At 40.4% G+C, this 27999-nt stretch overlaps 1 protein-coding gene across 1 annotated transcript; it reads right to left on the bottom strand.

Moving 5' to 3' along the window:
* Nucleotides 1-407: 407 nt before the first annotated feature.
* Nucleotides 408-27336, bottom strand: LOC127626778 (proline-rich protein 12-like). Its single transcript, XM_052102807.1, has 16 exons — nt 26633-27336; nt 26278-26473; nt 24745-24902; nt 17435-17596; nt 12560-17037; nt 11569-11757; nt 10765-11449; nt 10101-10582; nt 9843-9959; nt 9506-9639; nt 8885-9324; nt 7393-7512; nt 7195-7292; nt 5407-5538; nt 1895-1990; nt 408-1780 (listed from the first exon to the last, which is right to left on the bottom strand). Exons 2-16 carry the CDS (start codon nt 26358-26360, stop codon nt 1646-1648), a joined length of 7509 nt encoding a protein of 2502 aa, XP_051958767.1. The 5' UTR covers nt 26361-26473; nt 26633-27336; the 3' UTR covers nt 408-1645.
* Between the last annotated feature and the right edge of the window lie 663 nt (nt 27337-27999).

The raw sequence follows: 27999 nt of genomic DNA, 5'->3' as shown, positions 1-27999 counted from the left end.
TCCGTGTACACTTTAAAAAACATTCCAAACCCTTTATGACATTTACTAAAATTCAATCTAGATAGAATATTTAGTTGTTTAAACAATTTCATTTCCTCATGGAGCATACTGATGGACAAAACAAGAACAAAATGCAAAGTGAACAAAATGAGAGAAACCCCCTCCGAAAAACAAACAATAACGGAAAAAAGGAGGAACTGCAATGTGAAGTTTATGAAAAAGTACATACCCACGAAGTGCAGTGTTGTGGAAAACAACATGGATTTAACTTACCTTTTTTCTGTGATATCTTTCACAAAACTCTGTTGTTTTTTATTAGTATTTGATTGTGATGATATAAAGGCATAGGATGAACCCTAAAGGAGAAAATTCAATATTTCAAGAGAGGATGCAATACTTTGAGACAATGTAGTTGTTGACGGTTTTATTTGTTTGTCAAATTTAGGGATAGTTCATGTACAGAAGAATTGGGAGATTTTTGTCAAGAGCTGTACAATATTTACACAAAGGCTTTAATTTGGAAAGAAGCACAGTATTAGATTGTTCCAAAATAATACTCAGAATACAGACAAAAGACAAACAAATAAAAACAAATTTCCATTTTAAATAGTACTAATACATAATCCCTCCCTAAAGGGAACCAAATGCTTTGCTCTCACTTTCAATTCCACTTTCTTAAAAACGCACTGCAATAATACCGTTTAGCGTAGCTTGAAATATTTGTTCTACTCTGTCTATCATTTATTTTCAGTGACAGATATAAATGATAATACATTTCCATTGTATCTACCCACCTTGATGAGCGAAAAGGAAGACATCTCATAATGTGGCAATAGGACCCATTTATAACATCTGAACAAAAGTTATTTATCTCTAATGAAGATTTACTGATTTGTATGTGCGAATTGCCGTTAAAAATGTCTTTATAAATAATAAAAATGTATTACTTTAGCTCACTTGTTTCACGTGTGTAGACTAAAGCGTTGAATGTCATCACATGTCGCTGCACACATTTTTTCCAATGTCTGCTTTCCAATCGCACATGCCACTATACACTCTTTTATAAAACAGAACCTTCACTCTTTCATTTCAGAAAAAAGTCAGAATAAAACTGCTATTGTCCTTAAAAAATTATTTGTGTAAAATTCCAACAGTAACAGACTTCCTCCTAGTGTTGACAAACTCGGTCTGTTATTTTCCACATGATGAATCTTGTCAGTTGATTCAAAGTATAAAGATTCCACACAGTATATTCCTTCAACCGTAACTCACTGCTGCTGTGCATCCATTTCCCTCTGGTTCAGTGTATGGTCAGCTCATTTTATAATGTCAGTTTGGTCGCATCCATTTTTCTGAACACTCAGGAGGGGTCCTGCACGAAGTCTATTGCCTCGGCGACATTTGAAAAGAATTAATACAGTTATTTGCCAGTGGCAACCTGCTGGGCCAGATGCCCAGTCCTTTCCTGCTGCCACTGTATAAGAGCCATTGAAAGAAAAAATTCTGTAAAACAAAAGGAGGATAGGGGAGCTACTATTGTTGCTACTAGGCAACAGTAAATCCAGCTTCTTTTGTACCGTGAGGCCTCCTTGACTCCTCAGTGGTTCCTCTTTTTCATGCTCCCCTTCCCTTCTTTTCCTGTCTCTTATGCTTTGCCGCTGAGGGCCATCAGGTCTAAGAAGGAGTTGAAGAGGGCCTCCAGCCAGCTCTGATTGGCCATGCACTGCTGAACAACTTCCTCCTGCCCAGGATCTTCTGAAGCCTGCTCTATAGTGTTCGTCTACAAGAAAAAGAGAGAAGAATTTAATTGAAAACTTTCATCTTGACTACAACAATTCAGTTGCTTCAGTTTACTGCATCTGCTTTACGGGAAATGCAGTGAAGGTGTTCTTACCTCTTTTTTACAGTGTAAGAAGGTATGATATTTATAATGATGCAGTGAATGGTAGAGACTGTACAGTCTGCATGTTTCTGTTGACAACTTGAGGTCCTGCAGGAGACAGGGATGGTGACTTGTTAGTATCAAAGTACTTTCACTACTTCTAAACTGCTTCTGTTAATTACATTTAAATATTTCAGTAGTCGATTCCAATAAAAGTACAATATCATGATTCTCAATTTTCATGGTTTTGATGCCATATCAAAAATGAATCCAGTACTGAACACTCACTTTATTTATTTAAAGACTTAAATATAAATTAGGGCTGGTTAAGTTAATACGTTAACTAATAGTTGACTGTTTAACACGTAAAAAATGTTGCACAATTAATCCAGTATCCAGTACTAAGAAGTAGTACTAATGTTTTTACCCACTTCCTGCGGCTAAAATTGCCACTTATACATTTCCAGGAGGTACACACTTGACTCGACATCACATCCTAATACACAAACTGGTCGTGTGGAGCAGTGCATGCTTATTCATTACACGCGACACATGTCCCGGGCATAATAACACTAGAGCGGATCTACTGTACAGAGGATGGAGACTTGACACGCAAGTGGTGAGCCAAGTGTGGGATACAGGCAAACTGCTGTATCTCTTCACATTGCCAGAAAACACTCACTAACTCTGTCATCTGAACCAGTAAGAAATACTAAATGGAGCATGTGCGCAATCAAGTTTGAAGGGTAGCCAGAGAAAATAATAGTTCTGAGATTTTAAACTTCCGCATTCAATTGGTTTTATATCTCTATGTATAGTGTATAATAATGCATTGGCAATGATATGAAATTAATCTGCCCATTTGATCCTATTATTAATAAAGTCTGGAAAATGGCAGAAGATTTTGCCCAACTTTTAATTACAGCATGTCCACTGATTTTATGGCACGTAAACAAAAAAATAAACTTAGCTTTTTCAGGACACTGTATTTTAAAGATAATGTTGTAAAAATCTAAATAACTTTACAGATCTTTTTTGTAAAGCGTTAATCCCATTGAGCACGTCTGGGAACTGTTGGATCGGAGGGTGAGGGCTAGGGCCATTCCCCCCATAAATGTCCAGGAAATTGCAAGTGCCTTGGTGGAATAGTGGGTTAACATCTCACAGCAAGAACTGGCAAATCTGGTGCAGTCCATGGAGGAGGAGATGCACGGCACTTACTTTTGTTCAGGGACTCATTATTCCATTTCTGTTAGTCACATGTCTGTGAAACTTGTTCAGTTTATGTCTTAGTTGTTGAATCTTTTTATGTTCATACAAATATTTACACATGTTAAGTTTGCTGATAATAAAAGCAGTTGAAAGTGAGAGGATGTTTCTTTTTTTGCTGAGTTTACTTATATCAAAGGTTTATAACTGTAAAATTGTGTCTAAATAACTATCTGCAAAAAATGTAATAAAAAAAAATATATATATATATTTTAACATGAACATTAAAATGAATGATGACTAACAATGTTCTTGCAAGTTCTTTGAGACAAAGTATAAAGAAACTATTTTTATGATTTTATTTTAATGTTTGTTTTAATTTACCATGATTAATCGTGATAAATCACAGAAAACTGTGAGATTACTTAAGTTAAAATGTTTTCATTGATTTACTGCCCTAATAAGAGTGGCCCAAAAAAAAACAAAAGTGGGGCGACTAAGTGTGACATATGTTCTATACATTTTTGTAAACAACAAAATGACATCACTGTGATGTCATCGTGAGCAACAACTTGCTACAAATTAATACATGAGTAAATAGTTTATCTAAGTTTTAAAGGGCAGCAAACTTAGGTGCTTCTTTTTCACCATGTGGCCCCATTTTTTAGGTGGCCAAACAAAAAAGGAACAAATAAAAATAATAGCAAGAGGACAGAGATACAAATTAAGTAAACAATGCTTGTGTAAAGGCTTGGGTTTTCTAAATTTTTCTGCATACCGTGCCGTTCCGTATGTCAAGTGCGCAGTATACTTTTTTGACTGCAAGCCCATACAGACGCATTCGACATGTGAGCACTATGACTGCTTTGAGACTGCATGTGCAGAAAATATAGAAAACTTTAGGCTGAAGCAGCTTTAATTAACCTAGGGGGTAAACCCGTGACACTCAAATACAGCCTCTCATGGGCCAGGCCACAGAGCTACTGCCCCGGAGGATGGGGTGAAATATTTCCCCCCGCGCTTGCGGCAGGAGATCCCTGAACAGCGGGAGTTGCCAAGGCTGGGTGCACAAAAGTTGAATTATCTCAGCCAGCCACAGTGTCCCCGGGCATTTCAGGGCAACTAGTATGGCTAAATGGCCGTATTCTCTTACTCTTTTTAGAGTTGGAATGATCAGACTCAGTGTAGAAAACATGTAAAATAGCACATTTAGCCAGGGATGCATTAGAGCATCCACACTAAGTAGGAGCACAATCTCTCAACAGAGAGAAGAACAGAGGGCAAAGAGCATTTTTGTGCGATGCAAAGAAATGTATGGCAGCTCACCCGTATCTCCCCCACAGCTGACTCACCACCTGAGGTTGAAGTCTCCATAAAGAGGATTCCCTCTGGACAGGAGATCTGCCCCTGTATTCATCGCTCCTGGAAGGTGCGTCGCCCTCAAATGACAGAAAGCGCGCACCACTCCACACAATCAGCTTTTGTGCCAGGCAGTGTCACCGCTGTGAACGTGTGCCCTCTTGCCTGTTAATGTATGCCACTGTTGTCGTGTTGTCTGATCTGACTAGGAAATTGTGGCCTTGAAGGAACTGTACAAAGTGCTTTAACGCTAGAAACACAGTCAGTAACTCCAGAAAATGTATGTGCAAGTTCTGTAGTGACCAGGCCAAACCCCATTCACTATTCTGCCTTCGCACACCGTGCCCCAACCCGTGAATGACGCGTCTGTCATCACCACGTTCATCAGAGACAGCCCACAAAGGGGATCCCTTGTGAAGGAAAGCGGAGATGCTCACATGACTGCGAGTGAGCAACCTGCCTGACATCACTCTTACTCTGCGATTTAAGTGATGGCAAGGACAAAAATGCTGCGCTGCAATCCAATGCTTAAACTCTCTCATTCACAGTAGTCCCAAAGGAATGACTGAAACCATTGAGGCCATCAGACCCAATATGCGTAGACACAACCAGAATGAGATTTTTTTTCCCCCTTTCATAAAAAATTGACAAACAACCGTGAATAGATTTTATTCGTTCCTCAGACAGGAACGCTCTAAACCGATCGGAGTTCAGTCTGAGACCCAGATAAATTATTTCCTGTGAGGGCATTAAACAGCTCTTTGTCTCCTTTAATTTGAATCCCAGATTCACGAAACATAGTAAACTCAGTAAATTCAGAAATTGAAGCCAAATGCACATGCATTCGAAAGCCAATCCGTAAACGGAAGAGAGTCCGTACTTGGTACAACCGATATTGTAGAAAAACTGGTATCGTACTGGTATTAGTCTATTGAAAAACAGGGTTTTAAAATCACCTGTGGTTTGGATACACTCTTTTTAATGCGGTTCAGGGTTTTGCGGTTGTAGCATTCCCCACCCAGTCTGACCCTCACTGTCCCTGAGTCCAGGGGCTCTGCCGATATCTGAGGGAACATGTGAAGAGCTTCCTGTGGAGCAAAAAAAGAAGGGAATTCAGAATAACAAAGAATGGTTGTGAACACTGTTTACATCAATGGCTAAAGTCTATCTACAGCTGAAGTCAGAAGTTTACATACACTTAGGTTGAAGTCATTAAAACTAATTATTTTAACCCGTCCACAGATTTCATATTAGCAAACAATTGTTTTGGCAAGTCATTTAGGACATCTTCTTTGTGCATGACATGAGCAATGTTTCCAACAATTGTTTACAGACAGCTTGTTTCTCTTTTAATTGTATATCACAATTCCAGTGGGTCAAAAGTTAACATTCACCAAGTTAACAGAAAATGATTTCAAGCCTTTAAGCAATTAGCTTCTGATAGGCTAATTGTAGTCAGTTGGAGGTGTACCTGTGGATGTATTTTAAAGCCTACCATTAAACTCAGTGCCTCTTTGCTTGACATCATGGGAAAATCAAAAGAAATCAGCCAAGACCTAAGAAAATAAATTGTGGACCTCCACTAATCTGGTTCATCCTTAAGAGCAATTTCCAAATGCCTGAATGTATCACGTTAATCTGTACAAACAATAGTACACAAGTATAAACACCATGAAGCCATCATACCGCAAAGTAAGGAGACACATACTGTCTCCTAGAAATGAGCATAGTTTGGTTCGAAAAGTGTAAATCAACACTATCCACAGTAAAAACAAGTCCTATATCGACATAACCTGAAAGGCTGCTCAGCAAGGAAGAAGCCAATGCTCCAAAAACAAAGCCAGACTACAGTTTGTATGGGCACATGGGGACAAATATCTTTTGGATAAATTTCCTCTGGTCTGATGAAACAAAAATGTGAAACTTTTTGGTCATAATGATCATCGGTATGTTTGGAGGAAAAAGCGAGAGGCTTGCAAGCCGAAGAACACCATCCCAACCATGAAGCATGGGGGTGGTAGCATCATGTTATGGGGTGCTATGCTGGAGGAGGGACTGGTGCACTTCACAAAATAGATGGCATCATGATGAAAGAAATGTATGTTTATATTTTGAAGCAACATCTCAAGACATCCGGCAAGAAGCTAAAGCTTGGTCGCTGGGTCTTCCAAATGGACAATGACCACAAGCATACCTCCAATGATGTGGCAAATTGGCTTAAGGACAACAAAGTCAAGGTATTGGAAAGGCCATCACAAAGCCCTGACCGCAATCCGATGGAAAATTTGTGGGCAGATCTGAAAAAGCGTGTGCGAGCAAGGAAGCCTTCAAACCTGGCTCAGTTACACCAGTTCTGTCTGGAAGAATGGGCCAAAATTCCAGCAACTCTTTGTGAAAAGCTTGTAGAAGGCTACCAAAAATGTTTGAACCAAGTTAAAGGCAATGAAACCAAATACTAACAAATTGTATGTAAACTTCTGACACACTGGGAATGTGATGAAAGAAATAAAAGTAATTCTCTCTACTATAACTTTGACATTTCACATTCTTAAAATAAATTAGTGATCCTAACTGACCTAAGACAGGGAATGTTTTCTACAATTAAATATCAGGAATTGTGAAAAACTGAGTTTAAATGTATTTGGCTAAGGTGTATGCAAACTTCAGACTTCAACTGTACACTGAAACCCACAAAATTGAACATCATCTTAAGATAAAGCAAGCAAAAATAAAAGCTGAAATACCTGGTGCTGGGAATTCATATTGACTCTTTTCAGAAGCTTCCTCTTTTGCTCGCTTAGAAGACTGTCAATCTTGCGCATTGGAGGAAGATATAACTCGTCTGAAATAGCCAATAGGAGAGGGAGAAGTTTACATTTCATCATATGCTTTGATATGACAGGGTGCTGTAGTTTGTCTCACTTGTAAGCACATTTTCTTACCTTCTGTGTCTTCTAGAGCCTGGATCATGTCCGGATCAAGTGCCGTGCTGACCAACATCTCCACATAGCTCCGGTACATCTCGCGCATTGCGCGTGTGTTCAGGCCAGCTTTTACTGAGACTGTGGGGCAGTAACAGATCAAGATACATTAAGAACTCCATCATGTTATGTTTGTATACTGCTTACTGTATATTGCTCAGCATACTGTACAATGCCTACTATGTTTTTTAAAGTATGCAAAGATAAACGTTTCCAACATTGTATGTGTTAACATGATGTTTGTGTGATAAAGAGAGTATATTAATACTTATGGACTGGCCTCCAAACACTTCCATTGCAAGTGTCAGGTCAAACATTTGTTTTGTGGCAATCAACATTATGACACAAATGCTTTGGATTGTGTTTAAATTGTATTGAACCTGGAAAATTTTAATATATTTATTTATTTTGTCCCTGAGAAAATATAGCAAGCCTGAACAGCCTCTGAACAGCCTGTTCTGCGGTGGAAATTTGATAAAAATATCAGAAATTTTTATTTGGCTAAAAAAGTTAATCAAGAAAGTAAACATTTTGAAAAAGGCAACTTAAGTAAAGTAAAGAAGTATTTGTACTTCATTACTTTACACCACTGGTTACAAGTATGTCTTGTTGTGGTTTGACAGCTTGAATTAAACATCTTAAAAACTACATACAGATAACTGCATATTAAACGTTGCCATTTTTAATAGTTCAATTTGCGCAGTTACAAGAGTTTCATACACTAACCTGCAAACTCATCAATGTCACTGTTCTTAACTTCTGTGTGTATGGGGACTACATTCACAACTTTGAACTGACACCTGCACTGCATTAATGCGTCCTTAGGTATTAAGTACAGTAAATGTTATATAACCAACCCCTTGTGGTCTTCCAAAGCTATTAAGCCAGACTACATTTAACAGAAGGCAAACAGACAATGAATTGGAAAGCACATAAATTAGGCTTCTAATTTAAATGTTGGCTTATGTTAATATATGATGCCTCAAAAACGTATTGATAAAATAACATGTTGTTCAATAATTGATATATCGATATTTAATGACATGGCTAATTCTAACAAAAAATCTGAGTATACTTGAGTAATGAATATATCTCTTATTTTGAACGTACAGTATCTCTGCTGTGTGTTGTGCTATCATAGTGTAGAGTGGTTGCCAGTATGTCACAATGACCTTTGATAGTGACAACAGAAATATTCATAACTGTTTTTCAATTCAAATAAATTGTAGCATTTTACAATTAATGTAAATTAAATTGTATTTTAGTGTGGATATTTAACATATACCTGCAGCATAGAAACTTGCAAAAGTGTAGCAAAAGGCACTTTTAAAATAAATATTGGTGATCAGTATCGGCCGATAAGTGTTAAAATATCGGTGATCGTTATTAGCATCCTGATTGGTGCATTACTGATTGACATACTCCTAGATGTTGTGTTAAAGAGTATACTCACTTTCATCCTCACTTGCTGAAGAATCTGATTCCGATGATGAGGGTACTTCCTTAAGCCACTTCCTGCGTTTCTTGGGCGGAGGTTCTGCCTTCACCTTTGGTGGCAGAGGCTTGGCAGCACGTTCCGTTTTCTTTTCAACTCCACTCTTCTTTTCCTCCTTCACCTTCCCTCGCTCTGCCACCGCTGCTCGTTTCTCAGGCTTCTGGGGAGCCAGCGGTGGATGTGGAGCTTTTTTCTCTTTCTCCCGCTCCTTCTTTTCTTCCTTTTCCCTAGTTTTAGAAACCTTGTCTTTGTCCTTTGTCTGTTCTTTTGGCCGAATGTTGTTGTTTTCTCTAGTTTCGTGAGTTTCCTTAATCTTTTCTCTTTCTTTCTTAACCCTCTCAACAGGAGTCTGGTTATTGGGTGGTGGAGCTAACTTCGGGACTGCCTGAGTCTGCCTCCTAAAGGATGGAAATTGCAAATACGTTAGAACGGTGAACGCTGCTGTGATCTAGATCATAATGACTAGATTATCGAGCTTGTTTACAGTGCACAGCAAAAATAGCTTACCCTTAGTAGGTATAAAGTCTTATGTAAATGAAACAAAACAAAAAGATAGCGGTCACAGAGAGTTCATAATACCTCAGGGTGACAGAAGGTCTGTGCCAGGGCTTACGAGAACAGACCCTCACGTAGTCCTTCTTGTTTATGTTTTCCAGAAACTTCACATACAGCCGCTGGTACCGCTTCTTAGCATCCCCAAAGAAACCCAGATACTAATAGGAAGGAGATAAATGGAGGAGAAAGAGACAAAAAATATATATATATTTAGAAGCTGACACACTGTAACGCACTTACACTTAAACAAACTTGGCCTTAGCAAATACCACTGAGAGGCAGAATTGTTTAGTAATAACATGCAATATAAAGTTTTGTTGTTTGCTACTTGTTACAATACATGTTCTGGGTCATGACTCACATTACTAGTGGCACAAAACTGTCTCTGCCCATCCTTAATCTCAGGAGAAAACTTCTGCAGCAGAGCTTTCTGAACACGCCAGATGGGAGGGGGCTCTCGTCCTGTTTGCAGGGCCAACTGGAGAGAGATTGCATCAACAAAAAAGATTTACACCTTTATACAATGTCACATGATTTATCTGCAAATATGCAGTATACATATGCTGACAAAGGTCCACAATGGAAGTAAAAAGGAAAAGTGAATTGCTTTAATATGTACCTTCAGACTCCTGATGTCCTCAATCCGCACCACAAACTCATCCCTCTCTCTGAAAATACCTTCGCCTCCACTCTCACTCTCATCCTCATCGGTCTCTCCAACAATAGCAGCACCGCTTTGTTTCTGGGCCAAGTGCAAGGGTAGAATTTGAGGCGCAGGGGGCTCTTCAGGGGAGGTGGGCTCCTGTACCGGAGGTGGACTGGGTGGAGGTGGGGTTGAGGATGTAGGGGGCTCTACATTGGGAAGAGGTAGAGGAGACAGGACAGGCACAGAAGGAGCCAAAGGACTAGCTGGAGGTGAGGACTGTAGTGGTGAAGATGCCTGAGGAGTGGTCGGATTATCCTCCTGTGGAGGGAAGGGAGAGGGAAGAGGAAGGGGAGGAAGTGGTGAATGGGAGGGAGAAGAGGAGAGAGCAGGAGATGATGGGGAAACTGGTGGGAGAGAAGGGGGAGCTTGGGCTTCAAAAGCTTCTTTAGGTGAGTCTGCAAAAGAGAAGGGTACTCTTCATTTTACAACCACAAACCAATTCAGATATTTCAGCTAACAGGTTTTCAATTGTTTCTTACTAATGCCCTACTCTTACAAAGCACAGATGTGTGAATATGTTTGTGAAGCAGCTTTAAAACACACTATATTTTGAGACTTTCCAAAAAATTACCCTTACCTCCAACTTTGGGGACACTCAGAACCTCTAGATCTGGGAGTTCATCTTCCTTGTCTTGTTCCAATATCTCTGTATCCTTGTCATTTTCTTCTATTTCTTCTTCCTCCTCTTCTTTCTGTAATCTTGCAGGCTCAATCGAGTGGGTGAGGGCATGTGAGGGAGGGTGTGTATGCATTGGTGGTTGAGGGCTGAGTGCTGGTGGTTGCTGTGTTGGTGTCAGTGGTTCAGGAGGATGTGGAGGAGGGGGTGGTGGAAGTGAAGGAGGCTGCATTGAGGAGGTGCTGAGTTGAGGAGTGTCATACAATGCAGAGATTGCAGAAGAAATGCTCTTTTGCAGGTCCTGGTTCTTTCCAACAGAGTCCTCCTCATCAGACGAGAAGGAGGGCAAAGTCTCAAGGTTTCTTTTCAGCTCTTCATCCAAGCGCTTGCAAGGGCTAGGGCAGCCACCCAAAGACAGTCCTCCATCACTTTCACCATCTCCATATCCAGATACAACTGCAGCGGTTGGCGGAGGTGGTGGTTGAGGGGATAGTGGGCGAATGCCTCCACTTTTCCCAGGAGATGCATCTTCATTCCCAGCACTGTCAGCTGATCCTGTTGACATTCCTGATGGCCTTTTTCCAGACTTAAGAAAATCTAGAAATGAGGCAACAAAGCCAGACTTCTCTGATTCTTTCTCTTCCATCTAAATATTAAAGAACAAAATGTGTTAGTAAAAAACTAAAATAATAATTTGCAAATAAAACTGTGGAACATTGTATTTGCAAAAAATATATCAAATGATACCACACTGCATTCTCATACCTCCTGGGATTTGGACTTGCTTTTGTCTTGAGGTCTGTTTATGTCAGGAACTCCAGGTGTCCCAGGACTCAAGCCCAAAGAGGGAGCAGAGCCAAGGGAACCATCTGAGAGAGCCGGATCAGTGCCTGACAAGGAGTCTGTCCGCAACAAGGCATCAGATGATGACATGGTTCCAACAGGAAGTTTGATCTAACAGAGGGAAATACAATGTTACAGAAAGTCTCCTGGGAAGTGATCAAAGTAGATGTCCCATCATCAAACATTAAACCACTACTAAGGCTGAGCAATTAATCCAAATAAAATATGATTATTCAACTGAAAAGTCTCCAATTTAATTAAATAAATTAACAGTCTGCACACACTAATAGCTGCACATATGTGCGCAGCTCTGTTTAGTCTGTAGTGTATTACACATTCTCTGAGCTCTGAGGGTCATGTACAGTGTTTAGAGCTGTTCTGAGAGTAACAGCTATGCTTTGAATTTAGCTCAGTGTGCTAACATGTGCTAAGTGCATTATATTTAAAGCCTTTAAATTTACTTCACTTTCACATCTGAGTAATTCCAAATATGAGTGGCTGCTCCAAGTTACAAGGCATATCTTAAGTAACCCCATGACACCAGGTTTTGAGGAATAGGAGGTGAGAGCATTTTTAAAAAAATTCATGAGAAGCACATTAAAAGGCAATTGTTAAATCAACTAACTACACACAGAAACATGAGTGTGAACACCCTTAAATGGTAAGTATTTCTATAAGCAGTAGAGAATGGGAAAAACATTACTTTCTTTTGGCTAAAGGGAATCACTTACTAGTTTTTTTAAATGTTTATCACATCACAGTTTGTATCAGTCTTTTTTAAATGATGGCAATATAATTGTTTTTCCAAATCATTCATCCCTAACCACTATAAAAGGTTTGAATTCCATAAAAACACCACAAGATCTGATGTTTGATGACAGAGTGTTTTAGACATTAACTGTTGTTAAATTACCTTGATGGGTTTAATTGGCTCCTGATACTGCGGCTGTGATTGGTGATGCATTTGCTGCTGCATGTGCATTTGATACATCTGATTTGGATCTTTATTGGCCATCTCAATGTCCATCATAGATTCGTCCCGCTTACCTCTGCCTCTTCCTCTTCCCCTGCCTCTACCTCTTTCTGGAACATATCCCGTTCCATATTCTCCCATCATACCCAGAGTGTGGGGAGGTTCAGGTAATGGGCGTATTCGTGGACGTCCTCGTGGTCGTGGGGGTCCTTCTCGTTTAGGCTTTGTGGGCTTCCTGCCTCTTTTCTTCGGTCCATCATTGGGCAACAATTGAGGTGGAGGACCAAGAGATTGGTATCCAAAGTCCAGATCACCCATTAAAGGGCTTAAAGTTCCTCCTCCTACTCCACTCGATTTGCGACAACTGGACACAAGATCTGGTATCAGATCAGGAAGTCGGCTTCGGCTATTGAGGCGGATATCAGCTGGCACGTCAGCCTTATCCTCATCATCCTCAAAATCATATTCCTGAGCATAGCTCTTCTTAGGCAAAGAGTTTGGATCAGGTCTCTCCTTCAACAGGTGGAAGGAACTGGACTTCAGGAGCTTCTTTGGGCGAGAGGAACAAAAGATTGGAGAAGTAAGACCCCCTGATCGAGACCCAGATCCTCCAGTACCTCCTATTTTGGCACCAGATCCTTCCCCAACACTTCCAGTTGTTCCCATTCCAAGGTTGGATGGTTGAGACTGGATTAGTCCAAGGTGCTCTGTGTTGACTGTAGATGGGAGCTCATGAGTCTTCAATGAGTCAAGATCCAAATGCATGGTTCCATTGTCAGGTTCGGAAAGATCATGGCAATACTGCCCATACCCCTGATCACTGTGATGGCTAAGCATATCATAACTTGGACCTGTATTGTCTCCTCCTACTCCAGGGGTTGTTTTAATTCCTTCCATTCCTTCCTGTACTGTTTGGCCAGGTGCAACCCCATCTTGGCCCTGCCCAGTTCCTCCTGAGCAAGTGGATTTGTACTCCTCTGGACAGAACATATCTTCCATCCCAGGGAAGAATGACCGGTCCTCGTCTGGGAGAAGAGAATCAGGGAAGCAGATGGATGTTAATGGTACAAACCTCTGGCTTTGTTGTTGGGTTTGGTTTTGATTTGCTTTAACTGCTGGATTTCTGGTGTCAAAGTGAGATTCTCCTCGATGCTGGTCAAGATGAGCTTGAGGAATGTGGGAGGCATGGGAAGGGTGGGCCTGCTCTTGTTGCTGAGAAGCTGCAGCGGAGGCCTGTGGAGAAAGATGATGATGGCTATGTGGATTAGGATGGGAAGGGTGAGGGTGTTGATGATGGGAGTTAGGATGCTGAGGACCTTGTGGTGGTTGTTGTTGGTGGTGTTGATGGTGTGAGAGATGGTGTCCATGGGAAGTTGTTGATAAACTCATTTCTGACTCAGGAAGATATGAGTGTAACTCAGAAGCATGGTGCTGTGTGGGGTGGTGAGATGAAAGTATTTGTTGCTCCTGTGACTGGCGCCTCTCTACACCTCCTGCCGATGCTGCCCCAGAATTCCCCCTGCTACCTTCACCTCCTGTCCTCTCATCCACCATTCCTCTCTCCTGGTTTGAGGTCTGAGATAGGGAACGATCCAGCATGTCTAGTGGAGACACTGTGTTAGACTTAGGGTGGCTCTGGTCTTGTTGTTGGGAACTATGGCCATAGTGACCAGCTGCTTCCAAACCCTGGGACTGAAGTTGGAGTTGAAGTTGGGATGCCTGGGGTTGTGAATGGGTCTCAGATGACACAACTCCCCCTCTGGCTTCCATCAAGGCCTGTTGATTTACAGAATGTTGCTGTTGCTGTGGTTCTATTTTGCTGCGGGTGTGGGACAGCACAGACTGCAGCAAATGAGAAGGCTGGCGAGACTGGTCAGTGGGAGAGTCCATAAGTGACTGGGACTGAGAGTGTCGCTGTTGCTGCTGCGGCTGTTGTTGTTGATGTTGTTGTTGCTGATGGGACTGATGATGTTGACTTTGCTGCTGATGTGTCTGTTGATGGTGGTGTTGCTGCACATCAGGTGTCTTAGGAATGTAAGCTATATCTCCTGAATCTTGAGACTTTTTCTGAAGATCCATGTGCGAGTGAGAGTGTAGATGTGGGTGTGTCGGTGTATGTGGTGTGTGTTGATGGTGGGAGGTGGTGTGTTGAGGAATGGAGTGTTGGGAATATGGGTCACCCCGGCCATAATGTACCACTGATCCCAGAGAATCATGATGATGATGAGAATGGGAATGAGTCTGATCTGAACTCCCTCCATCACTAACAGTTCTGTTACTCTTTTGCTGTGGCTGCTGTTGATGTTGTTGTTTATGTTGCTGTTGTTGTTGCTGCTGATGCTGCTGCTGCAGCTGTTGTTGCTGCTGCTGTTTCTTTAGGGACATCTCCAACTGACTGTCCAGTCCAGCTCCACTTCCTGTGCCAGAGACAGCAGCATTTGAGGTGGCACTATGTGTTCGAATAACACTTTGAAGGTGGTACCTTTCTTCTGAGCTTTTGCTCATTTCATAAGCAAGCCCTTTATTACTATCCTGCTGGGTAGGCTGTGAGGAATGATGGCTTTGAGGAGCATGGTGATGGGAAGATTGAGGAGTAGGACTCTGGGCTTGAAGAAGGTGTTGGATGAGGAAATCATCATCAACATCATCTTCTTGTTGTGTCCGAGACTCTGTTACACCAAGAATGCTGTTATCAGACTTTGTTTTGTTAGGAGCAGTGGTGTGGTAGGATTGTGTTCGAGGTCCTCTTGTGTCTGCATACCCTTGGGGAGAGGGCAGAAATGAAGGAGAAAGGACCGAAGATAGATATTTGTTGGATCCTGTTCCAACAGGTGACTGAGCAGGTCGTGATGGAGCAGGAGAATGCAGACCAGGGCGAATTCCAGAATTTCCAGATGGAGATGGGCTTGAATCAGGAATGTGGTAAGATCCACCACCTCCTCCACTGCTGCTGCCTCCTGTACCTGTGCTACCTGCACTACTACTTCCACCAGTTGTTCCAACACTTGCTCCCGACCGAAGAATGGCAGGAGAGTGTCCAGATGTATTGTAGCCCATTGAGGGGCTTCCAGCACCCCCTAAGGATGGTGGCAAGGACCCATAACCTGAATCTGTCCCATACACAGATTCTGCTGAAAATGACTGACTCCCCATATTTCCATACCCTTTAGCAACTCCAGAGGTTCTAGCTGAAGGTAGATCATGAGTCTGGGGAGAACTGAATCCCCCATATGACTGAGAAAGGTGTGATGGCTGACTTGGAGAGAAAGACTGAGGTTGTTGCTGAGGAGGGGTCTGGCCAGTCAGACCACTTGATGACTTGACTGGAGCCACTGGGGATCCATAGCCCGAGAGACACGACTTGGGAAGGGTTTGCTGGGTGGAGTTTGATGAACTTTGAGGGGTCTGGGAATGTGTCTGGGGGGGTGGGGGTGCAGTCGGAGTAGGTGGCTGTTGTCGAGAGGCTGAAGAGGCAGAAGTGGAGGTTGGAATGGAATTAGACTGACGAGCACTAGCAGATGCAGAGGATGAAGAAGAGGATGAGGATGAGGAAGAAGCAGATGAGGCAGAGGGTGGTGTGTGAGGGGTTCTGGAAGAGGACGCAGATCCAGAGGAGGAGTAACCACTGCTGGAGCTGCTTTTCGTACCCTTGCCAGCCCCACCAGAAGATGAGGATGATGAGGACCCATAAGAAGGCTGGATAATGGGTCTGTACTGTTCAGTCCTGGGGGAGGGTTTATGGTCTGAGGAGGGACTGTGTTCACCTAGAGGACTGCAAGAGAGGCCAGCATGACGAGAATGAGCAGCTTGCTGATATCCTGACACTCCACAGCTAAGAAAGTGCTGGAGGGGGTGAGGGGTAGATGAAGTTGCTTGTGCTGGAGAGGGGCGTTGGTAGTGTTTAATTACACTGTCTTGTCTTGGTACTGTTCGCTCTTGGGATGTTGGCTGAGGGGGAGCAGGGGTAGAGGAAAACACAGAGGCACTGTACAACTGGGAGGACTGGTCTTGAAGCGGAGAGGACAGCAAGTTGAACTGATGAGACTGTAGATGCCGGGCAGAAGCTGAGGCTGCAGAAGTGGCCTGAGCAGATGAGACACCACCACCAGCTGGATCATGACTTCCACGGTAAGCTGCAGCAGCCCCCTGTGATGACAACAGGCGGTCAAAGCCTAGGCTCGACTGAGAAGGCGTCTTGATGTGGAGCAAAGGATCATGGGGTGACAGGAGGCCATTAGAGGTTGGGCTGAAGGTAGGCGTGTCCTGTAGGGATAACGAGGGGGTCACACCTGCAAAGGACCGGCCTGAGAATGAAGCTGGGTGTTGATAGGCAGACAAAGCAGAAGAGGATGGGAAGGATCCAGTACCAGGAAGGGCACTAGAGATGAAGAGCTCTGCAGGGGCTGGTGTATGCATGGCTAAAAAGAGACAAAAGAAAAGAAAAAAGCTATGGCTAAGAAACCACATATTTAACAATAATCAAAGAGGAACTGTATAAAACTAAAATAAGAATCAAACTAGTAAAAAGAAACAGCTAAGCACAAAGCATAGGGCCATTTCAAGAGCCATTTAATATTTTCTAATAGAAGCCTTACAAGTCGTTCCTATTGCAACAGTGTTAACGTGGCTGGCTGACAGCACTTACATTTTATCAGCATTTCCAACATGTATTTAGTGCAAGTAAACAGTGACAGTGTATTCTTTTTCTGATGCGATATCTTTGTATCACCAATATGTTATTTATTTTTGTTGCATTCTATTCAAATACAAGGGATACCTATGCAAATCTCTTACAAATCTGTAATCTCTGCCTACCAGTCTGCCATGATGGAGTGCGGAACTGAGATAGAAGGGATGAGGCAGAGGGAGGAGGCTGTGGACCCCTGGACTCTAGTGCAGATATAAGGTTCATAACCGATGGATCTGGGCCTGATGGGCTTGCATGGTGCAGCCCAGCATCAAAAAGTCCAGACAAGCCTAAGAATAACATATGGAAATGTAAACATAATGAGCACATTATGGTAAATACTGCATTGATTTTCCACAAAACACATCTTCTTAACTTTAGTATGAATGCACATGAACTTAATATACTGTAGCTCTATAATAAACTTACTAATTGGCATATTGTGTTACAAAACCTCAGATGCACTGCATCTCTTTATGCATGTGCATTCACTAACTACCAAAAAACTTTACATGTAAAAAACACTTACTACAATAAATGACAATCATTATTAATAAACACATGCTTGCTGAGAATACTTAAAAATGTAAAGATTTGAGATTGAAACTAGGGATGGTCGATTACTGACTATCGTTGATTAGTGTTTTTTTACTGCATTTAAAAATGTATCAGCACATTTAATGAAATTCATCTAACTTTCAGCACTTTAGAAGTGCTAAATATGCTTCTCATCTCAAACACGCATCTGCTCGGCGCAACTCCTGCCTGCTTAGGTGAGTGTGGCACGAGCCATCGCAGAATCACTTGCGCTTCTGATCTGCTCTGCGCTATCCTATCTTTGGAGTCAACCATGTGAGTCAACTCTGATAGAAGGACTTCATATTTGTTGTTCAAATTTTTAGGAACAGCTTGGATTCAGATCTTTCCTTTGTCAACACCAAAGAACATTTCTGACCCTAGGGAACGTTTTTTCAACAAACATGATATTCACGTTCTGCTTTCCCTGTTGCACACCATCTACGTGTTTATATGAGTGTCTCCAGCTGAATTTTTTACATGTGCTCCTCACACAAACTTTGAACGTAAGAGCAGTGTGGTGGATGCCAAGATCACTCCTTTTTCACTCTACATCTTGCAATTACATTATTTTTGCACAATCATGATTTCAAGCTCGATTACACTTCCTAGTTCTTGACACATGCGCAGAGCGCTAGATGGCGCTAAGAAGTTTAATCGAGCTAGAAATCGTGATCGCCAAGGAGACTACTGATGTCAATATTTATAGTGAAAAGTTTGTTACATTTTGGTCTGTCCTCTGCCAAAACTGACTGGATCACTTCAGAAGTCGTTGATTAAAACACTGGAATCATTTGGATTACATTTATGCTGCCTTTCTGTGCATTTTGGGGCTTAAAAATGTTGGTCACTATTCACTTGCAATTGTGTGGACCCACAGAGCTAAAATATTCTTTGAAAAATCTTTGTTTGTCTTCTGCAGAATTAAGTAATACACATCTGGAATGGCATGAGGGTGAGTATATGATTAGAGAATTTTCATATTTGGGTGAACTACTCCTTTAAAAAGAACCAGACTAAAATACAAAATACAGTAAAACAAAGATAAAACAGATACACATCTCAATCATACCTGTCCATTGTGTATCTGTTTTTGTCCACAGATAACAGACAGGGTCTTTATCATTTCTGCAACCAAACAGTAAGTTATTATTAAGTTAAGAAGTTGGTACAGAAATATATTTTGTATAACAAGAATAATAATAAAAATTATTATTATTATTATACAATAGTACCATATTTCTGTAATAATGTATTAACTTGTATATGGGATTGCTATGCGGTCCAGTTAAACCCACAAGCTTTTATTTTGAGTTTCTTGTTTGTAGCAGAGTTGAAAATGGCTTTTAAATGCAGTGAAAAAAATCAATAAAACCAGTCAGCAAAATGATAAAGTCAAAAGATTTAGCCAGTTCATATTCTCAAATATTATGTAAAACAAGTAAAGAAACGCTTCAATAGACAATTCTATGTTAACTTAGTGTTGCACAGTGGCCTATACTGGTGCCATATTATTACTCAGATCAGCTTTTTTGGGCCCCGATCCGATATTTAAATATTAAATATCTGCCGATATAGAGTCCCGATCCGATACTTGTATTTGCCTAGATAATAGAGCTGCAGACTGTTTTTTTTTGTTTGTTTACAAAAATAACTAAGTAAACAAAGTAACTAAATGATGTATTCAGCTTCATGTATTTAACTTGTAAAACTCACTTATGAAATCAACTTCTACTTACATTTGTGTAATAGCTTATTTTAACTTTAAAATTCAGGTACAAAAATAAAATCACAAATCCACTGAGTTCTGTATGGATGAATACAAATCTTACATACACTTACAAATGGTGTAAACAGCTTGACTTGAATAGTCACAACAAAAAATGTATTCTATAAAAATGAACAGGCCCAAGTTCAACAATAATGAAACCGATATTAATAGTTCTGTTGTCAATATCAAAATGCCATTGTGACATACTGACAACCAGTACAAATCGTGAAGGCATCACACACCGCAGAGATACATTCAAAAATAAGAAAAACATAACAATCTCAAAAACTGCTCAGTGAGAAATCATTAATATCTACGGTCTGTTTGCTGTCTTTGAGTTTTGCTGTAACACAAATCAGTAATTATTAAGCAAATGCATGAAGACGTGGTGTCGTTATTGAAGGTTAATAATTCTATTTATTATTAGTGGTATTGTGACCAACATTAATCTGATTTAAATTGGGATGGGATGAGGGACTGGTGATGAGATATTGAGAGCACCTGAAGAGTGCACGTCTTTGATTGACAGTGTAAAGCTAAAAGTGCTCATGATTGCTCAAACAGTCTCTATCACTCAACACAACATCTAATTGTCACAGCTTTATTTGTTGTTTAATTTGTTTATAAACCTGTTAGCAGCCTCTATATCCTCTTCCTGTTCACTGTGAAATGAGTCCGAATAACTACTGCATCGACTCTAGAAAATGGGCAAATTAATATTCATACACGTAATTCTTACACATTTTTAAAAACAAAAACCGGCATATTAATCGCAATTACTGAATTATCTGAATTTTAAATTTGTGAATGCTTAGAACTGCCAACAACTCACCCATTCTGTCATGCTTCAAGGGCTGAGAAAGCACTCATTCATTAGAGGAGCAGTGTATGTGTGATTGCCTGCATGCTGCAAAAAAGATCAGCCCTAAATCTAGGCATAATCGGCCGACCATGGATTTAAGATGAATATCGGCCGATTTTGATAGGCGGCCGATCGATTGGGACATCTGTAATTACTACCACAGACTCAAGCTTCGTTATACCAGCAGAACAACAGTGTTTTTCAGTAAAGGTGCTATACGCAATTTTTTCATGAAAAGATGTGCAAAAAATGTTCCTACTCCCTAAAAGATATTACTGAAATAACTGTTGTAAGATATCTCACCAGTCTCTGTGACAGTTCTAAACTCTGTAAACAACAAACAAAAATGTGTCCAAAAAGTGGCTCTGATGCCGGGAGTACATGAAAACACTTATGTTCACTTTTACAGCCAATAACAGAACACTTATGACGCTTACAAAGCTGAGACATTATTCTTCTCACTGTATCTGCTTCAGTGCGGAAAAAAATGGCGGACTGTGTGTACAGCACTAAGGGGAGGATCTATGATAATAGGTTGGAGTTTGTCAGCAGTCGTGGGAGAGGCCTGCTCTGATATGACTTCACTTTAGAGCAGCCATACATTTTTTACACTGATTTTGATTAATAGAAATATAAGAAAGAGGAGTGTGTGGACTTTTAACAATGTAGGGTGGTTGTGTACACACACTGCCGACTCACATTTATGTACAAAAATGTAAAAGTGAATTTTGCATAATAGGTCCCCTTTAAGCAAATGAGCATTAAGCCGTGTCGTCAGCATGTAATTTCCCATCATGCTTGCTGTTCGCGCAGCTCGACAAAAACAACTGTGCTGCCTGCCTGCTAAAACTGCGGCCACCTTGCTATCACAGGACATTTTTTGACATATATCATCATGACATCACAGCAAATCGGACAGTTTTCTAACTGGCATGCACCTGCCAGTGATCACCAGTGATCGGTTCTGCACAGATCTTGCTCATCTCAAACAAGCCTAATGTAAATAGTACAAATTATGCACGAAAACAATAAATATGTAACTATATATACACACACACACACACATACATAATATATGCAGTTTCAAGACATTCATTGATGGAATAGACTGAATTTGAAACATTTTCAAAAGCTAAAATGTGACATATTTGATGAAAACTAATGATAATATCTCATTGAAAATGTATATTTTCAAATTGTACCTAGAATGGTTGCCTATAAGGTTCCTTTATAATTGAGAGAATTTATTTTATATGTAAGCAAAATTGACACTGAAGCAGACATTTACACATATGTATGAATCGATTTCAAATCCAGATCAGAATTGAATCGAAACCTTGTGAACTGGAATCGAATCAGGAAATCTGTATCAATACCCAGCCCTATTTATTTGTTGGCTATGTATCGATTTAGTATAAATACAGAGGTCCCAGGGATTCGTGAGTCAGAGGGACAGAGTTTTGATCCAGGCTGATATAATGCGTTTCAGAGGAAGATCTTTGAGTGTTCTGCAGCAATATGCACTTCACAGGAAGAAATCTCTGGATTTACACATGTTTTGTAAGTTTCGTAAATTAACTCTTAGAAATATATTTTACACACATATTTTCAGATATTACATGATATATGTTTCATTAGTCTTTGCTTTTTTTGTCATTATAGTGAACTGTTGAGGAGACAGAGAGAGAAAGTACAAGCACTTGAAACATCACGACCTTGTGCACGTTTCTCTTTATGAAACTTAATGGCCAAATAAAAAGCACATTAAAATCTTTGCAAAACTTTACTACTTCAGCCTATTTATCAAAGTTAAATGTATTAATGTAATTAAGCAATTAAAACTATTTCATGAAATGCCCTCTTCACATGTTTATTAGATGTGAGAATATATATTGTGGTGACGATATATAGTGTCAATCGATAAGAGATTTTGCTATATTGTGTATATCGCGATCTGTAAATGTCCATGTGCGCAGCGTGGGATTATCTATCAGTGGGCAGGGCTTCAGTGAGACTGAGAGAACTGAAAAAACATGAGTCAATCCGGTACTTCTGGTATTGCAGAAACACTGTTACATCTTTTTTATTTTAGTATCGAAATGGTACCAAAGTACCAGTATTTTGACATCACTAATATGCACATTTATATTTTAGGTCCCACTTTATATTAGGTGTCTTTTACTACTATTGTACTAACATTAAAACACAAACAATACAATGTATTTATGGTGTAACTACATGTTGTTCTGCAAAATTCTAACAAAATTCACATTTTCCACTACTGAGGTTGAGGTTATGGGTAGGTTTAGGAGAAGGGGTAGGGTTAGGGTTTAGGGTAAGGTTAGCGCTAGGTGTAAGGTTTGTTACTACAGATGTAATTAAATGTAGGTACTTTAAATGCAAGTACAATGCAACAAAACAATAAGTACATTGTTTCAAATGCTTAAGTATATTGTAGTTAAAGACAGCTAATATAATGTGGGTCCATATTTGATATACAATGATACATAGTAGCTTAAAGCATTATTTACTTAATATATTTTTTCAAAAAAAAAAATTGTGAAATTAGTCAAATGAAGCTCTTTATGAAACTTAATGGCCAAGTAAAAAGCACATTAAAATAGTCGCAATATTTTCATTATTGAAATGTTATTTCATCAGCAAAATCATTGCAAATATATCAGAAATATTCAATATATCACCCAGCCCTACTCTGAACAGGATTACAAACATATTCTGTCCATCAGTGTTTTGGCTATTGATTGAATGATTTTGTGTGGAGACGTTTTCTTTATTTTAATTGCATAAGCAATGGAATTTCTTAATTTTATAACTTTTAAAACCTGCCCAAATCATTCCAAACCAGCTCAAATTCTATCCACCAGCCCAAACACATTTTCCCCAGCAATAAAGTACTAGTCCAATCTGGCAACACTGCTGACAGTACTGTTTAAAAAAGACTGTGTTTCATGCCAGTCTGTTATTGTCCTAGCACGATGGCACGCAATTACAAAACTAACTGTGATTGGTCATAAGTAATTTACATGCCTCAGACAGCTCATTCACATGAAAACGATTGATTCTCTGTGGCTTCGTGGCTTGCTAAGCTAATTGGCCAAACAGGAAAATGTACTGGCCAATGTCGATTAGGGATTAGTAGGGTAGACTACTAACATTAACATTTTTAGTGGTGGTGGTTTTATAGGTGATGCAATTCTTCAATTAATTGACAGACGTAACTTCTTAGAGAGCATTTATGTGCGATGATGACTTGCTGTGCTTTACAGTGAATAACAGTCAGCACTGTAATCAATACATTTAAAGATGGTCACTGTTGGATATTAAATCCTCTACTGTGAGTGATTTTCCTGTATTTGTGAGGTGCTGTGGATTAAAGTCTTTTGCTGATTCTGTCTGACATGGCATTTAATAAATAGTTGCCGTGAAAAAGTTTTAAAGTGCATGATTTCATGAACTAGATGTGTAACAGCAATATTATCTTGCAGTTCTGCACTTTTAAATGTGCAGCAATGACCACCTTGAAGCACTTCGGTTACATTGATGAGCGTCATTCTGCCTTGAGCATGTGCAATAGCAGTTTTGTGCAACTCTTTATTGGAGCATTTTTATTGATGCTATAGTTATTCAGCCTATTTATTTGTTGAATATCAGTTAGTCACCATATTGAAGTGCTGCACTTGGTGTTCATATATCCCTCTAAAAAGCATCTGATCGGGGTCACATGAATATACCTGTGCCTAATTATACATTATTATTCTTTACACTGACTAGACCTTCAAACAACTGACCGACTAGATAACCAACTAGTGATCGGTTATGATAACTGATAGTTTTGCAAATCCCTAAAAATGTATAGGCCATTGCGATATATCGGTTGACCAATACTTATTTCAAGGTCCCCCTAAGAAACGCAGATCAGGGTCAGTTGAACCAAAAATCTAAATAATTATACAGTGCCGAATAATTAAGACAGATTCATTAATACAGATTAATCGATTTGGCATTCAGGCCACCCTACAAAAAATCTATGTAGTTTTGCACATCCCTAACTGAATCACTACTGTATATGAGCTATTCCATATTCCACATGCTGCTGTGCAACTGATGTCTATGTGATACAATGAAACAGGTATTATTTTGATTAGCTTGAAACAGATATGTACAGTATCAGATATGAGGGAATACAGAGTCAAAGTAGTGTCACTCACCAAGACTCCTTCCAGCTGCACCCCAAGCCCCACCCTGGCCAGAACCACCAGGATGGTGATTGGTGGCATAACCCTGCAGGGGATGGGGAGTGGCGTAGGCCTGGCGGTGAAGAAGTTCAGATTCCGGATGTGATGATCTAGAGCTGCCATACACCAAGCTGACATGACAAGAGAGCAACAGTGACTTTAGCATTAATAAAGCAAGAGCCATTTAATGCAAACAAACAACAATTGTCTTTGTACAGTAACGTGTAATATATTCAACAGTGAGTTAGGCAATGTCTAAGTAGCTATTTATGCACCTTTTAACTCCTATATATTTCATATGTTGCATAATATTCATTATGTGGGTTCATTTGTAATATTCAATTATGTATTTATGCTTAAGGAACACACAATTACATCTGTGCATGAGCGAACATGGTGCTTTTGAATGACCTGAATATCTGTCCAAAGCAAGTTATTAATATTTGTGCAATTTAGGCTATCAGGACAAAAATTGAGACATTAATATATGCATATGATTCCCTGCAAAATCAAGGATACCTTTAATCAGACCTAAAATGTACATATTTAACTGTTTTTATTATTTCAATGATTCAATGACTGCAATTAACGTCTTCATTTCTGACAGCAAGCCTCCCATTGAGGGCTCGCATTAACTGGCTAGCGCGTTAGCAAAAGCACCGCCGAGCGGTCCCATCTTCTCAAAATCAAGCGAGAGATTTAACTGGTTAGTTGGAACTATAGACATCGTTTTATTAACAGCCTTGAAGTGTCCCTCTGAATCGTCAGTGTTTATACATGTGAGTGTTTTTAGCTGAAATGAGCAGTAGGCCCACACTCGACAATGGCATGAACAGGTTAGCTAAAGCCCGCTTATCACAAGAGGCCGCGGAGCATTGTTTCCACTTTTCCTCAAAACAGATTCGTCTTCATAATGAAACATTTGTTACATGCACATTTCCAAATGGAGTGCAACTGTAACAATACATTTTGATATACTGTATCTTTAACAAGTGATCTAGTCTAAAATCTCGCCGTCGCATTGTTGCAAATAAAATAGCCCAGGTACGCTGCAGCATCTCCGAGAGGAAATCTCTGTAGCTTCACTTAACGTACCCATGTTGGGTGTGCGTTCTTTTGAAAGATTTCGATCTGTTGTTTTTTCACTCAATAGGCTTGACCTAAGACCCTCATTCACTGGGGATGAATCTAAACGGATCAGTAATAAAATGCGTGAAACCAGACTTTACCCCGCCCCCACCTTTTTTCTTCCCTCTCCTCCCCATCTTCCCTCCGCCGACCCCAAACCACACATTAGTCCATCAATCACACTTGAATTTTCTAACCAGCAAAAGCCTTGCTTATTTAAATAACAATGACTAAACATTAGGAAACGACACCTTATGACATAACACGCAAATGCGTCGTCAGAGTCAGATGCAAATGCATGGGTTAAAGACGAATCCAAGTGTGTTCCCCCCTCGCAGCGGACATCATACGGTGTTTTCAGCATGGCTGCATGCTTACCTCGCTTTGGCCGATCTCTCATAGCTCCATCCGGCTCCTGCGCCCAAATCACCGAAGCCTGCTCCCGGGTAATTTCGGTCCATTTCTTTACAATACGCGTGGATGGATCAAGCAAACGATTTCGGTGCAAAAAATGTTTTTTTTTTTTTTTGCACGGCAAGATCGCAGTGCTGTTGTCAGATTTTAATCATTCTTCCTGATGAGAGACAACCAAGTCCATAAGAGTGAAAATAGCATATTGAAAAGGGAGAGGGAAATGGAGGGGAGGAGAGGAGTGCGTGATAGAGGGGGGTGTACACAGACCACCTCCACACACACACACACAGAGAGACACACACACACACACAAAACTCACCTACTATTCAGTCTTTTCGCATTTAAACCGGAACAATTAATGGCATTATTCTAGCTGAATGCAAATAATCAGCGCGAGAATTCAGTTTGACCCGGTTACCGATAAATTACTGATGGACACGTATTACCGTATACGTCCTTTCCCTTGTTTCTCCTCCCCTTTCTTCACTTTAGTTGTATGAAATATGTATCTCCCAAGCAAGGGGCATCTGTCGTTAAAGAACGGCTACATTACGCATGAAATAATGTCGTGAGCAAATTCGCGCTCGACGCTTTGCAAAATTTCAAATCGGCTATAAAATTGTGTTGTGAGCTTAGCAGCACGCGCGCTAGCTCTGTCGACGCATTAAAATAAGATTGTATTGCTCTGTATATTCAACAAATCCCTATGATTTCCCTTCGTGTGCTTGGGGTTGAATTCAAATCAACGATATAAACCGACGCTGCGATCAAATCCAGGGCAGTTCGGAAGAACGTCGAGAACGAGGCCTCCTTTTTTCATAATATTAGTCATTTTCCCTTGAAGACGCCATTTTTGAAGGCGGCTGTTTCTCTCCCTTCTCCCTCCCCTCTCTCTCACTCACGCTCTCTTTCTGTCTCTCACTCTCTTTCTCTCTGTCTCTCTCTCTGTCTCACGCTCTCTATCTCTTTCTGTCTCTCGCTCTCTTTCTCTCTCAATCACACTCTATGTCTCTCACTCACTTTCTCTCTGTCTGTCTCTTTCTCTCTCTCACACACACTCCAGTTCACGCTCAGTCATGTCCACCTCACCTCTAACTCACATCAGCCACTAACAGAAGATATTCCCGGAACACAGTGCACCATAGGGTGAATAATAGTTTTCAACCAAAAGGTTCAGAGCCCAGATTAAGGGGAGATTTTCGCAGATACACGTCTGGCCTCTAGATGAAGAGGGACTACCGGTACAAGATTCACATTGTGGGCTTCGTGTTTCAATGTTAAATTTGTCCCTGGAGACCCCAACACACACGCCCCCCACTGGACCCACACCTTTTACATACAACATATCAGGCCGCCATCCCAGCCTATGTGAAATTACAAAAATGCAATAACGGTAATACTGAAGTTATACAAACATTATATTGTTAATAACACTATAAACAGTGAAATGTATTGTTACCTTAGAGGAATAGTTCACCCATTAATGTTCACCTTATCAATTACTCACCCATATGCCATCCCAGGACGTTCTTTCTTCTGCCGAATGCAAACAAAGATTTTTAGAAGAATTTCTCAGTTCTGTAGGTCCACACAATGCAAGTGAATGGAACCAGAACTTTAAAGCTCCAAAAAGCACATAAAGGCAGCATAAAAGTAATACATATGGTGGAAAAAAGAGCAAAATAT

Source organism: Xyrauchen texanus, chromosome 33 (genome assembly GCF_025860055.1).
Source record: "Xyrauchen texanus isolate HMW12.3.18 chromosome 33, RBS_HiC_50CHRs, whole genome shotgun sequence".
In the NCBI taxonomy this organism is placed as follows: Eukaryota; Metazoa; Chordata; class Actinopteri; order Cypriniformes; family Catostomidae; genus Xyrauchen; species Xyrauchen texanus.
This window is presented reverse-complemented; position numbering and strand designations above follow the sequence as displayed.

Excerpts from the sequence above, each read along its gene's own strand:
- LOC127626778 (XM_052102807.1), bottom strand. The coding sequence starts at position 26,360 with ATGGACCGAAATTACCCGGGAGCAGGCTTCGGTGATTTGGGCGCAGGA. Across the intron at positions 9,325-9,505 it reads AGACCTTCTGTCACCCTGAG|GAGGCAGACTCAGGCAGTCC; the intron begins GTATTATGAACT and ends TCCATCCTTTAG. Across the intron at positions 7,513-8,884 it reads TTCAGCAAGTGAGGATGAAA|TCTCAGTAAAAGCTGGCCTG; the intron begins GTGAGTATACTC and ends ACTGCCCCACAG.